The sequence below is a fragment of the Rattus rattus genome, chromosome 8, assembly GCF_011064425.1.
Source record: "Rattus rattus isolate New Zealand chromosome 8, Rrattus_CSIRO_v1, whole genome shotgun sequence".
NCBI lineage: Eukaryota > Metazoa > Chordata > Mammalia > Rodentia > Muridae > Rattus > Rattus rattus.
The window spans coordinates 101,343,805-101,356,025 of NC_046161.1; the positions used below are offsets into that span (position 1 = coordinate 101,343,805).

The 12,221-nt window shown below is 51.7% G+C and overlaps 1 protein-coding gene across 1 annotated transcript; it reads left to right on the top strand.

Annotated features, from left to right (window-relative positions):
- Positions 1-1,003: 1,003 nt before the first annotated feature.
- On the top strand, positions 1,004-7,000 carry Myl3 (myosin light chain 3). Its single transcript, XM_032910789.1, has 7 exons — positions 1,004-1,225; positions 3,635-3,662; positions 3,775-3,924; positions 5,091-5,264; positions 6,314-6,391; positions 6,595-6,632; positions 6,763-7,000. Exons 1-6 carry the CDS (start codon positions 1,082-1,084, stop codon positions 6,621-6,623), a joined length of 603 nt encoding a protein of 200 aa, XP_032766680.1. The 5' UTR covers positions 1,004-1,081; the 3' UTR covers positions 6,624-6,632; positions 6,763-7,000.
- Positions 7,001-12,221: the final 5,221 nt, after the last annotated feature.

Sequence of the window (12,221 nt, forward strand, 5' to 3'; positions counted from 1 at the left end):
AGTGGGTTCTAGGGGTGAGTAAGAGGCTGGGCCCTGGAATATTCAGGGGGAGATAGACACAGGGCATCACATGGAGGGACGGAGAGAAGCGTGTGTGTGTGTGTGTGTGTGTGTGTGTGTGTGTGTGTGTGTGTGTGTAACCTGACACACCAGTCTTAGGAGTTGTAAAAGGAGCTGTTGAACCAGCCTGAAGGGCAGTCCTCGAGGGAGCGCTACGTGTGCTTGGGGTGTTCCTGGAGATCCTGGGACCCTGTGACAGGACTGCAGCTGCCTGCTGCATCCAGACACTCATACGCTAGCACATACAAACACCCAGACATAAATACACAGAGGCCACATCACAGACACTCACTCAGACCCGCGCAGACATACATGAATGGGAACACCTGGAAACGGGCCCCCAGAGACAAGACACAGAACAGTCTCTTCCCCTAGACCCAGGCGGGCACTCGCACCCTGCACGGAGACACCCAGACGAGACATACCAATGTCCAGAGACCTCCCACAGTGCACACAGCCAAGGACCCCTACTTAAAAGGAGCCAGGACACAGATCCACACATTCGCCCCTTGCTCTTGATCAGGGGACCTGGGCCACCCAGGTGCAAGGACGGCCCTTAGGTCATTCTAGCCCCAACTATGATACTATGATACAGCATGTGGTACACACTTTTCTAACCTTTACCTGTCTGAGTTTATTGGCTGGCAGAAGAATTTGTGTGTGTGTGTGTGTGTGTGTGTGTGTGTGTGACTGTCTGTCTGTCTGTCTGTGTGCTCAGAGCCCAGGCTGCGCAGTGGCCTCTGTCTCCCTCTCCCTCCCTCTCTCCAACAGGTGACTGGGGGAATGGAGCACACTCCCCTCCCCCACCCATTCCTGGGCCTGAACAATGCCCTCTCCAGGACCCAAAATAGCCCCTTGAGCAGAGCCAATGCCCTTTTATGGCCCTGTCCCTATTGTGCATGGTAGGGGTGGGGCTGGGGTCATGAGGTATATGAGCAGGATCAAGCCCAGGGTGGCAGTAAGGCTCACCTACCTCACCCTCTTCTCTCCTTCTTCCCGCCTCTCTGTGAGTACAGCTCCAATGGCCCCCAAAAAGCCAGAGCCCAAGAAGGACGATGCCAAAACCGCTGCCCCCAAAGCAGCTCCGGCCCCTGCGGCTGCACCTGCGGCTGCACCTGAGCCCGAACGCCCTAAGGAAGCAGAGTTTGATGCCTCCAAGATTAAGGTGAGTGTGGGAGCTGAGCTGTAGAAGGGACAGAGCCAATGACTGGGTCTCAGAGTGGGACCAACCATGGCAGGTGAGGCCCTGGACCTGAGCTGAAGCTGGCAGTTTCTGCGCAGAGGTTAAACAAGACCTGTTTGTTTCGGACATCTGAGGGACCAAGGGAGAAGGGATGGTGGTCAGACAGCTCCCCCGAGGCTGCCAAGGGGCCCACATACGTGGAGAATAGAGTCTGGACCAGGAAATGCCTTTTGGGTGATTTTGAAAACCGACTCACTTTGCTCTCTCTGGATTTTACATCTTTAGGGACCCCTGGAGCCAACCATCCCGGAGTCTTCAGGGCTCTTCCTTCTCTGGCTGTGGGGGTTCCCAAGTCCATACCAAAAATCCTTAGGTGGAGTAGTAAGGGAAATCAAGGCCTTGCCAGGCTGAGGGACATCGCTGCCAAGATCACCAAGTCCAGAGCTGGCAGATTCCTCCTGGGCTTCATGTTTAGCTGGGAAATGGAGGACCAGACCGGAGAGGGAGGCTCTCTCTGAAAGTCATGCAGGAAACTGGTTGTGGAGCACGACCAAGCAGCACCAGAAGCCTTTCCTGGCCCAGTTGTCTTCCCCAGAGTCTAAACTGGGAGGGAGAGCCATGCCTGCCACCTGTGGCATCCACATAGCAGCACGCAGCCTGTGTCCTGTTCTCAGCTGGCCAGAGGCCACTGCTGCTCGGACGTCTCCTGAGGGGCCTGTGCAGTCCTCTCCGCCCACACGTATCCACCAAGCCCTGAGTCATTCTTTTTTTTTAATTTTTAATATTACATATTTTATTTTATTCTTATTTTTATTTATTTTATGTCCTGACCACAGTTCCCCTCCCCTCCTCTCCTCCCAGCCTCTCCCCCTCCCCTGTTTCATTTTGTTTTTTTCAAGACAGGTTTTCTCTGTATTAACTAATAATCCTGACTGATCTGAAACTCACTTTGTAGACCAGACTGGCCTTAAATTCATAGAGATCTTCCTGCCTCTGTCTTCCAAGTGCTAAGATTAAAGGTGTGTCCCACCACACTTGGCCCCCTGAACCATTCTGTGGAGCCTCCACCTAGCCGTAAGTCCTACCCAGAAGCCCCCGCCCGTGTCCGTCCGGTTCATATCCCAGCTAAACTCCACTTTAGTTTCTCTAATCCTTAGTTTCCCCAACTGTGAAATAGGACTATAAGTCTCCCATTTGCAAGACAGCTGTACCCCAGAGTTGGTTTTTTGTTCCTTTGTCACCCCAAGTCTCGGACTTGAGTCCTAAGGGGTCCTTGTAAGGCCTCAACTACCTTGGGACCTATGGTGGCATTGCTCAATCTCACCAGGCATTAGGTTGGCACAAACTTTTGCCTCAAAAGAGGCTGGGGGTTGAAGAAGCCCCCTTTCCCTCCCCTTCTCCCCAGCTAGCACAGGAGGGCAGGAAACCTTTGGCAGAAGCCAGGGAAGCCCTGTTTCCCCGGGTTTTCCTATGGAGAGCTTCCTAGGAGCCAGGAATGATGTAATTCTCTCCATACTGGGTTGAGCCTCAAACTGGAAGGCTACTCACAGCAGATGACAGGGATGGGGTGTCCTTCTGCACACTCTGGGCACTATGGAGGTTGGAGGGGCTCTCAGGCACCGGTCACACCCTCTTCCCCCAGCTCCTTTCCCCGGTATGACCTTGACTTTGGAGACAGTGACTGCAGTGATAAAAATAGACTGGAATCAGATGAGGAGGGGGATACTGGGTCCCAGGAGGCCTCCTAACCTCAGGGTGGCCCCACTGTAGCCCCAGAATGCAACACAGCCCTATCCCTGTGCTATCCAGGCGGCAGGAGCTGTCTTGGGGCCACAGGCAGAATGTGAAAGGCAGGTACAGGCAAGGCTTTGTGGATTAGTGTCCAGCCTTAAGGGCCCCACGGGGATCTGTGAGGGACAGACACACATACGTGCACAAGCATGCATACTTGATTATCCACAGACATGCTTTGGTGCTGACACAACCTCTGGCCTGACGCCGCATGCTTGCTCCTTCTTTCAAAGTGAGCTTGGGCAAGCCTGTGACATTGAGTATGTCCTTCTAGAACCATGGGGTCAGGGGAGGTCCACTGGGGCTAGGGCCTTTGTTCCTATCCCTCTCCGCTGTGGCTTGCCTGGTATTGCAAACTGATTACATACAGACCCAAAGCCTTTAGGTTGGACAGGGTGTGTGTGTGTGTGTGTGTGTGTGTGTGTGTGTGTGTGTGTGTGTGTGTGTGTTGCAGCAGCAGGATGTCTTAAGTAGACAGCATAAGGTCCTGGGTGGTAGAGGCTGTGATCCTCCCATGAGAACAGGCTGACACAGCCAGGGGCCTGAGAGCTAGGCTGCCACATTGACTCATAGTTACTTGGTCTTTGGTCTTCCTTGCAGATTGAGTTCACGCCTGAACAGATTGAAGGTGAGCAGGGTCCCGAGCTGAGGGGTAGAGGTGGGCCAGGGGGTCTCAAATCCAAATGAGTGGGGGTGGGACCCCTTGGGGAGCATCCAGAGTATACTGTCCTTTCCCACAGAGTTCAAGGAGGCCTTCCAACTGTTTGACCGCACACCTAAGGGCGAGATGAAGATCACGTACGGGCAGTGTGGGGATGTCCTGCGGGCTCTGGGACAGAATCCTACCCAGGCAGAGGTGCTCCGCGTCTTGGGGAAGCCCAAACAGGAAGGTAGTACATCCGGCCCATTTGCGCCAGCCCCAAGGCAGAGTGCCATGGTGGGGGGCATCAGATGTCATGGGAGGGAGACTGCCATGGTGGGGGGCATCAGATGTCATGGGAATCACACTGACCTCCTTCCTGATTCCCTCCTGCTCTTGGGATGAGGATGTAACACTGGCTATCAGACCATGGTGATAGGAGACTATCAGGATGGGTCTGCTGGACCCTGGCCAGTAGGGATGGGCCCCGGTACTAGTCAGAACCCATGCTGGTGCAAGGGTGAGGCAGGGAACGTGGGTGCTCGTTTTTACCCTATTCTGACCTCCCCAGCATCCCTTTGTGAATCTTTGTCAACTTCCCTCACCTTGGCTGCCTGCTTTAACTCAGGAAGAGTGTCCATTCCCTCACTGTTGTCCCAAGAAGGCCTCCGACAGGTTCTGCCATGTCCACAGGGGATGGGAAGAATAAAGTCTATAAGAAACGAGTCCTGGGTGTGGTGGTAAATGTCCGCAAACCCAATAATCAAGAGGGTGAGGTAGGTGGGTCAACATGACCCGGAAGCCAGGCTAGCCTGGGCTATAGAGTGGGGCTCTGTCTCAGAAAAGGAGTCAGTGCTGGGTGTTTTTCAGGGTAGAATACTTGCTTAGCTTACTTGAAACTGATGTCTGGCACTACATAAACAGTGTAGGGTGGTGTATGTTCAAAGTCTAAGAAATAAAAGAGGTGTAGTATATCCCTCCAATCCCAACACTGAGGAGAGAAAGGCAAAAGAATTGCCATGCATTTGAGGCCAGTCTGGTCTACATGGCAAGGGTCAGGCTGGCCTAAACTATGTAGTAAGATCCTGGAGAGAGAAAGAAGGAGAGGGAGGGGAGAGGAGAGGAGGAGAAGAGGAGAGGAGAGGAGAAGACAAGAGAGAAGAGAAGAGAAGAGAAGACAAGAGAAGAGAAAGGAAGAACATACTTTGGATTCCGCCCAGAATGGCAAAGGTCTATGTAAACCCGGCGTTTCTCAGTAACCACCAGGAGCCTTGTGGTGGCATCATGGTTTGTACACAGCACATCCATTACAGTGCTCAGGGACCATGGGAGAGGAATGGCCCCTCAGGGTTAGGCACAGGGGAAGGTTGCACCCATCCATTCTCTAACCCGGGACTTGGGACCATCTGTCTGCAGAGCTCAACTCCAAGATGATGGATTTTGAAACGTTCCTGCCCATGCTGCAGCACATCTCCAAGAACAAAGACACGGGCACGTACGAGGACTTCGTGGAGGGGCTGCGGGTCTTCGACAAGGAGGGCAACGGCACGGTCATGGGTGCAGAGCTCCGTCATGTGCTGGCCACGCTGGGTGAGGACAGCCTCTTCCTCTACCCATCTCTACCTCTGGGATGTCCTAGGGAAACCCTTGTGTCACTTGACCACAGGGCCCGTGTCTCCTCTGTGAAACAGAAACAGACAGAATGATAGTCTAGGTGTCTTGGTGGCAGGGGGTAGAGATGCCATTTAGGTGTGGCTGAAAGAAAGCTGAAAGAGACAAAGTTGTGGCGGGGACAGCTTTGGAGGCAAGGCAGGAAGGTCCACCCGGAATAATAGTCCTGGTGTGTAACATTCTCTGTGGCCAAAGAGGGGGAAACACTCTCACTCTCTGTGGGCCCTGGGTACATCTCACTGCCATCTCCACCATCAGGTATCTGATCACCTAACTCCTCCAAGTGACTTTTCCTGGCAGAGAGCATTTATTGAGCGATTGCTGTGTTCAACCCTACCCCAGTTTAGGGTTTGCACACATGCCTGTATGTATGTGAAGAGCCCCACCATAGCTGGGACTTGGCCAGTGAACAGCACAACTGTGGCTTGCCTAGCAGGCAGGAAGCCCTGGGTTGGATCCTCAGCACCGTGGTGCATGTGTTTGGGAGATGGAGGTGGGAGAATTAGAAGTTCCAAGATCGCTCCTAGTTATATAGCCCGTTTGAGGCTAGCCCAGGATATGAGAGGTCCTATCTTAAATATAAAAGAGAAAGAAAATAAAAAAGAAAGGTTTCAGACGATAGAGCAGGGAGGAGTCTCTCAGTGCCTTCCACAGTCATCTGTCAAGGTAGCTCTCCTCTACGGGCCCTCTACAGACCTCAAAGGGCTACTCTGAGACTGCTACCAGAAGTCAGAGATCCCTGTCATCCTAGGAGGACCGTATATACATGAAAATGTCTATTCTCAGCGGAGGCCCCAGGTCTCCAGGGTCCCCTAATTCTGGATCTATGATTGGTTACTCTGGCCTTGGAAACAGGGGTGGTGGCCAACCACGGCCCTGAGAACAATGTTGCTATGGCAAACTCACCACCCAGAAGGATTCAATAGATTCCCCTCACTGAGTGAGACTTAACCTCCCACCCCTGCCAGGTGAGAGGCTGACAGAAGACGAGGTAGAGAAACTGATGGCTGGTCAAGAAGACTCCAATGGCTGCATCAACTATGAAGGTTGGGAATCCTCTGGGGAGGAGGCAGGGGGACTCGGCTCTGTGGGGGTGAAGCTCCAGGGGAGGAGGGGGGACGTAACTCAGCAGGTGGGAGTCTCTTGGGGAAAAGGCACGGGGATCCCATTCAGAGGGGGTAGGGATCTTCCACCCCTGGCTGCGCACTGACTCCTCCCATCCTCCCGTCCATCCTTCCTTTCCTTCCAGCATTTGTGAAGCACATCATGGCCAGCTGAGCCTCTCAGGTGAGACCCCCACTCTTCAACCTTGTTGCTATGCCCACCCCATCGCCACTCACCAACTCCGGCTTTCGTTTGGTGTTCTGCTCTCCTGATCCAGTCCTTCCTCCATAACCTGAGGCTGCTTTTGCTTCAGGAAGCCCAGGGCAGCCCAAGCTGGGGACGTGCCATCTCCCAACCATGATGCTGACACCATGTCTGGAGCTTCGGGAAGGAAAGGAGTGTCCCAGACTCCAGCACATGGTCCCGGATCACTCCGTGTGCGGTGGTCCTCCCTGGCCCCTGCTAGGATGTGCTTGCCTACCCGTGGTCGCCATTCTGTCTCCACCCTGCGGCCTTATGAATAAATGATTTCCTTCCTTCTGCTCTCTCTCCACCTGTCCTCTCCCCGCCCCTTCTCTTTCTTCTCCATTGCTTTCTGGCTCTCCTGTCCATTCGATGGCGTCGAGCTAGAGGAAGCCCGGTTCCCCTTCCTTTGTTCTTACCGCACTCCTGCCTTTGGGAGATGGCGGCCATACTGTCTCGTTCAACACAAGGACACCGCTGAGAGCCTAACAGTGTCATCTGAGCAATTAACTATAAATACAGGCCACTGGCCCTGAGCCACCCATGTCACCGAAGCCTAAGCTTAGGCCCAGTGCAGGGAATATCATGGCCTGAGTGACAATAAGAATGAATGACAGGGCAAGACACGTTGTCCCTAGGCTGTCAGGATTGAAGGAGCATCAGCCACAAGCTTGACTTTAATGGAGACACTGGGATGTTTTGCCCTGCTGGGGTGGCACATCTTCTACCAGTGGGTCACTTGGCCCAGTTTCTCAATGGAAGTCATGGCTGCGAGGCTCCATAGACACAAGAAGAGGCTTCTAGAGAAAATGGCCTTTATTGGAGGGGAGTTGAAGCAACACCTCATGGAGAGGTGCAAGGCCTGGAGACTACGAATGAAGGGGTCAGAGGGAGATTGGGCTATACAGGGCTAGGAGAGCACACAGGCCCAGAGGTACCCAGGAGCTCAGGATAGTCCTATCAAGGTTCATTTCCATGGCCCATTATGCATGTGTGTCTGCATACAAGGTGTGAATGTGGGTGTTCTAGGGCAAGCTCAAAGACCTGTGTGAACCAGGCTACCTGGGAGTGTTAGTGTGGCAGGGGTGGGGTCTGAGTGTGTAAGGATTGTGAGGTTATATGGATACATGTGTAAGCATATGTGTGTGGTGTGGTGTGTGTGTGTGTGTGTGAGAGAGAGAGAGAAAGAGAGAGAGAGAGAGAGAGAGAGAGAGAGAGAGTATCAGTGTGCCACAGAAGTCTGTTGCTGCTTCCGATTTTAGCCTTCCAGGGTGTTAAACCATTTAACCTTACACTAAGCACCTGCTGTGTGTCAGGCTCTGATCCAGGCACTAGGGACATAGAGCTGGAGAGAGCAGAGCAGGGCTCTGTTTGTGGAGCCCACACAAAGCAGACAGATGCCAGACTGCAGAGGGTCAGATAACAAGGGAGCCAGGGGATGCGCTGAAAGCTGGAAAGAGCTAGAAGTCTGTCTGTGTGTGTGTGTGTGTGTGTGTGTGTGTGTGTATGCACACAAATGCATTTGAACACACACGCATACGAGCAAACTTGGGAGCATGGTGACTGGAGGGCAGGAGGGAGTTGGGAGCTGGTTGACTTGTAAATAATGAGGGATTACATGTGAGGGTAAAAGCGTGACAAAGACTTGAAGGACAGGAACTAATATTCAGGGTATGTAAAGAACTCCTATAAATCACTCCCCGGGAAACAATCTGATTAAAAACTGGGCAAGAGACCTAAGCAAACATCTATAAAGAAGACAGACACAAGCAGGCGTGGTGGCGCACGCCTTTATCCCAGCACGCAGGAGACAGGTGGCCTGCGGATGGAGCTCAGTGGTAGAGTGCTTCCTCAAGGCCCTAGGGTCAATCTCCAGGACTGAAATAAACATTAAACTAAAATTTAAGAGAGACATCCATTGGGGCCAGTGAGAGGGCTCGGTAGGGAAAGAGGCTTGCTGCCAAGCCTGATGACCTGGGTTTGATCCCTGGGACCCACAGGATGGAACAAAACTAACTCCTGAAAGGTGTCCTCTGACCCCTGCACATGTGTTGTGATACATATATAAACAGATGTGACCTAAAAACTTGAAGATATCCAAATAGCCCATCAGCCAGCCAAATGGTACTGAGAACAGAACTCCCCTACCACCCCACCCCTGTGCTTGGCATCTGTTATACCATGGAATAGTATATAAATTTTAAAAGATGCGGTTCTTTTTATTTTGGGTGTATGAGTGCCTCACCTGTATGTATATATGTGCACTGTGTGTATGCCTGGGACCCATGGAGGCCAAAAGAGGGAGGGCATCAGATCCCCTGAGCCTGGAGTCATAGCTGGTTGTAAGCTGCCAAGTGGGTGCTGGAGATAGAACACTCATTTTATGCAGTAACAGTAACAGCTCTTCACGCTCTCTCCAAACCCATCATTCACACGATCTGTCTGTCTGTCTGTCCATCTGTCCACCCATCCATCCATCCATCCATCCATCCATCCATCCATCCATCCATCTATCTATTTGTGCCAGGATATCACTATGAGGGTAGGGCAAATCAAACCTGTAACTCTAGCATTCAGAAGGTTGAGGCAGGAGGATTGCTGGGAAGTTGAGGCATAGTGAAATCATCTTTAAAAAAATGACTAAAAAAACAAATCAAACCAGAGCAATCAAACAAATGATAAACTACAACAGCCAACCTTTCAATAGAAAATAATGTGCTAGTGAGGGTGGGGAGAGATGAGAGCCTTGTGTATTGGTGGGAGGATAAAATGACGCAGCCATTTTGGCAAACAAAATAGGGGGCCTAAAGGTTACACATACGCGCATGCGCTTGCGCATGCGCACGCATGCACACGCTAAAAACCTGAGTTATCGCTTGGCACAGTTCCAGTTGTCAGGATATACTCCCTTAAATTAAGGACGGGATCTCAAATATATAATCTATATCCACCTTTTGGGCAGCAGTGTTCACAAGTAGTCCAAGCTGGGAACAACTGAAATATAGACGGACGAACAAACTGGCATCAAAACATATACAAAATTACCGCAGCTCTGAGGATCAAACCCAGGGCCACACATTTGCGAGGCAAGAACCATTCAACTGAATCCCTCGGTCTTTTCTCTCCTTTTTTAAAATCAAGACTTGGGGTTGGAGAGATGGCTCAGCTGTTAAGAGCACTAGTTGCGCTTCCCAAGAACCTGGGTTCAATTCCCAGCACCCACATGGCGGCTCACAACTGTATGTAAGTTCGAGATCTTACACCCTCACACAGACATACATGCAGACAAAACACCGATGCACATAAAAATAAAAATATGGGCAGGAGAGATGGCTCAGCGGTTAAGAGCATTGACTGTTCTTCCAGAACAAATCCCAGCAACCACATGGTGGCTCACAGCCATCTGTAATGAGATCTGATGTCCTCTTCTGGTGTGTGTGAAGACAGCTACAGTGTACTTATTATATATAATAAATGAATAAATCTTTAAAAAATAAAATACATAATTTTTTTTTAAAAGTCAAGACTCATTAGGTAGTCCTGACTGCCCTCAAACTTGTGTTAATGCTCCTGTCTTGGTCTCCTCGGTGCTGTCATTACAGACCTGTGTCATCTTACCTGACTTAGTCTTACAAGAAAAGAGAGTTCTGGTACATGGATGTTCCTGTACAAGACTGGGCTGGGTGGCCTTAACATTTCCCTGCTGGTGAGACCCACCTTGGGGAGCAGTCTTGAGGAGGAAATGTACTTCTTTTAGTCAATTCTGGGCAAGAAGTAGCCCTGTTGCCAGGTTACCGTACGCCAGTCAGGGAGTGCATGTGTCTGATTCCAAATGTGCCTGCCCCTCATCTGGTACCTCTAGATCTCCCTTAAAGACACCACCCCCCCGTTTGCATGTGGCAGTCGGAGTGCTTTCCTTGACCTGGTGGTGGGAGGGAGAGAGCATCTCACGGGTTTGTCCATGACACAGCAGCCCTCGCCCCACAGGCAGGGTCATACTAGGTCTGTAGAAGGTGGGTCCTGGGGGGCTGGAGAGATGGCTCAGCGGTTAAGAGCACTGACTGCTCTTCCAGAGGTCCTGAGTTCAATCCCCAGCAACCACATGGTGGCTCACAATCATCTGTAATGGGATCTGATGCCCTCTTCTGGTGTGTCTGAATTTACAGTGTACTCATATACATAAAATAAATAAATATATCTTTCAAAAAAAAAAAAAGGTGGGTCCTGGGGAGGTTACCTCTGATTTGGGTAGTGTATTAGCTGCTGCCGTTCTTGCTACTGTGTGAAGCTACCTGACAAATGTAACTTAATAAAGAAAGGGTTTATTTTGGCTTACAGTTTTGAAAGTACAGTCCACCAGGGTGGAGGAAGTGTGGAGTCATTGTTATGAGGTGACTAGTCACGTCGTATCCACAGACAAGAAGCAGAGAGTTGAATGCCAGTGTTCCATGCTCCTTCTCTTTTGTATTTGGTCTAAGGCTCCGGCCCATGGTGGCACTCAGCTGCAGAGGTGACCCTTTACTTGGTTCAGCGTCTGTGGGGACTGTGTGCGCATTTTGATATGCCCATTTGTGTGCAGCGCATGTGCACACACGTGTGTGTGTATGTGTGCTTGCATGTGTGTGGATACAGTGTGTGTATATCTGTAAGGGCATCCTGATGCATGTTGTATGTTAGAACGTGTGGGCATATGTGTGCCCATTTATCTGTGCATGTGTGCATGTATGTCTGTCTCTGGGTATGACTGCTTTTCTGTGGATCTGTGGGTGTGACTGAGGGTGGACGTGCTGGGGGTCTCTGCTGAGTCAGCACTGGTGCTGGGCCGGCAGCAGTGCCAGCTAGGCTGTGGCCTCCCCACAGTTGCATAAACACTGGTCCCAGCTCCCGCTTCAAGCAGGGTGGTCCAGCCTGTGTCCCTGCTGCTGGTAGAGAGGGCTATAAAAGGATGGGGCGGGGGATGTCTTCCCATTAGTCTAGCTCCTTCCAGGCCTCCAGTGTCAGGTTATATGCACCCTAAGTCTGGGGTCTGGTCTGGGCTTGTCCTGCCTCATGTCCCTCATCTGGTCTGAGCTGGGACTCTGAGTTCTTAGGTGGCAGGAGTAGTTGTCTCTGCAGTCCCGATTCAGGCTGAACCAGAGGACTGACTGGCCAAGGGCAGGGTTCAGCATCAGGGCTCCAGACAGTGCCAGATGGTCCCCTTGAAGCTGTGGGACTGAGCTCAGGAGGTCCAACGACAGTGAAAAGCCAAGAGCCCAATGGGCCGTTGGAACTCACATGTTTAGGGGCTGGAATCCAAAGGACAGAAAGTTCGAGAAGCTGGCTTGTGATGGCTCTGATGTCCTTCAGGGCCACCCATGGCTCTTGGCAACCTTCCACATCCTGTGTTCTCTTTTTCAGACACCATCCCCAGAGACTTTAGGGTCACCAGGGGGCCGTGGATTAGGTCACATAGTCACATGGAGCAGAGGTACGGGAAGGCCAGCATTCAGGCGGAAGCAGAGTGAAGTTGGGGGTCTCGAAGAAGCCAGG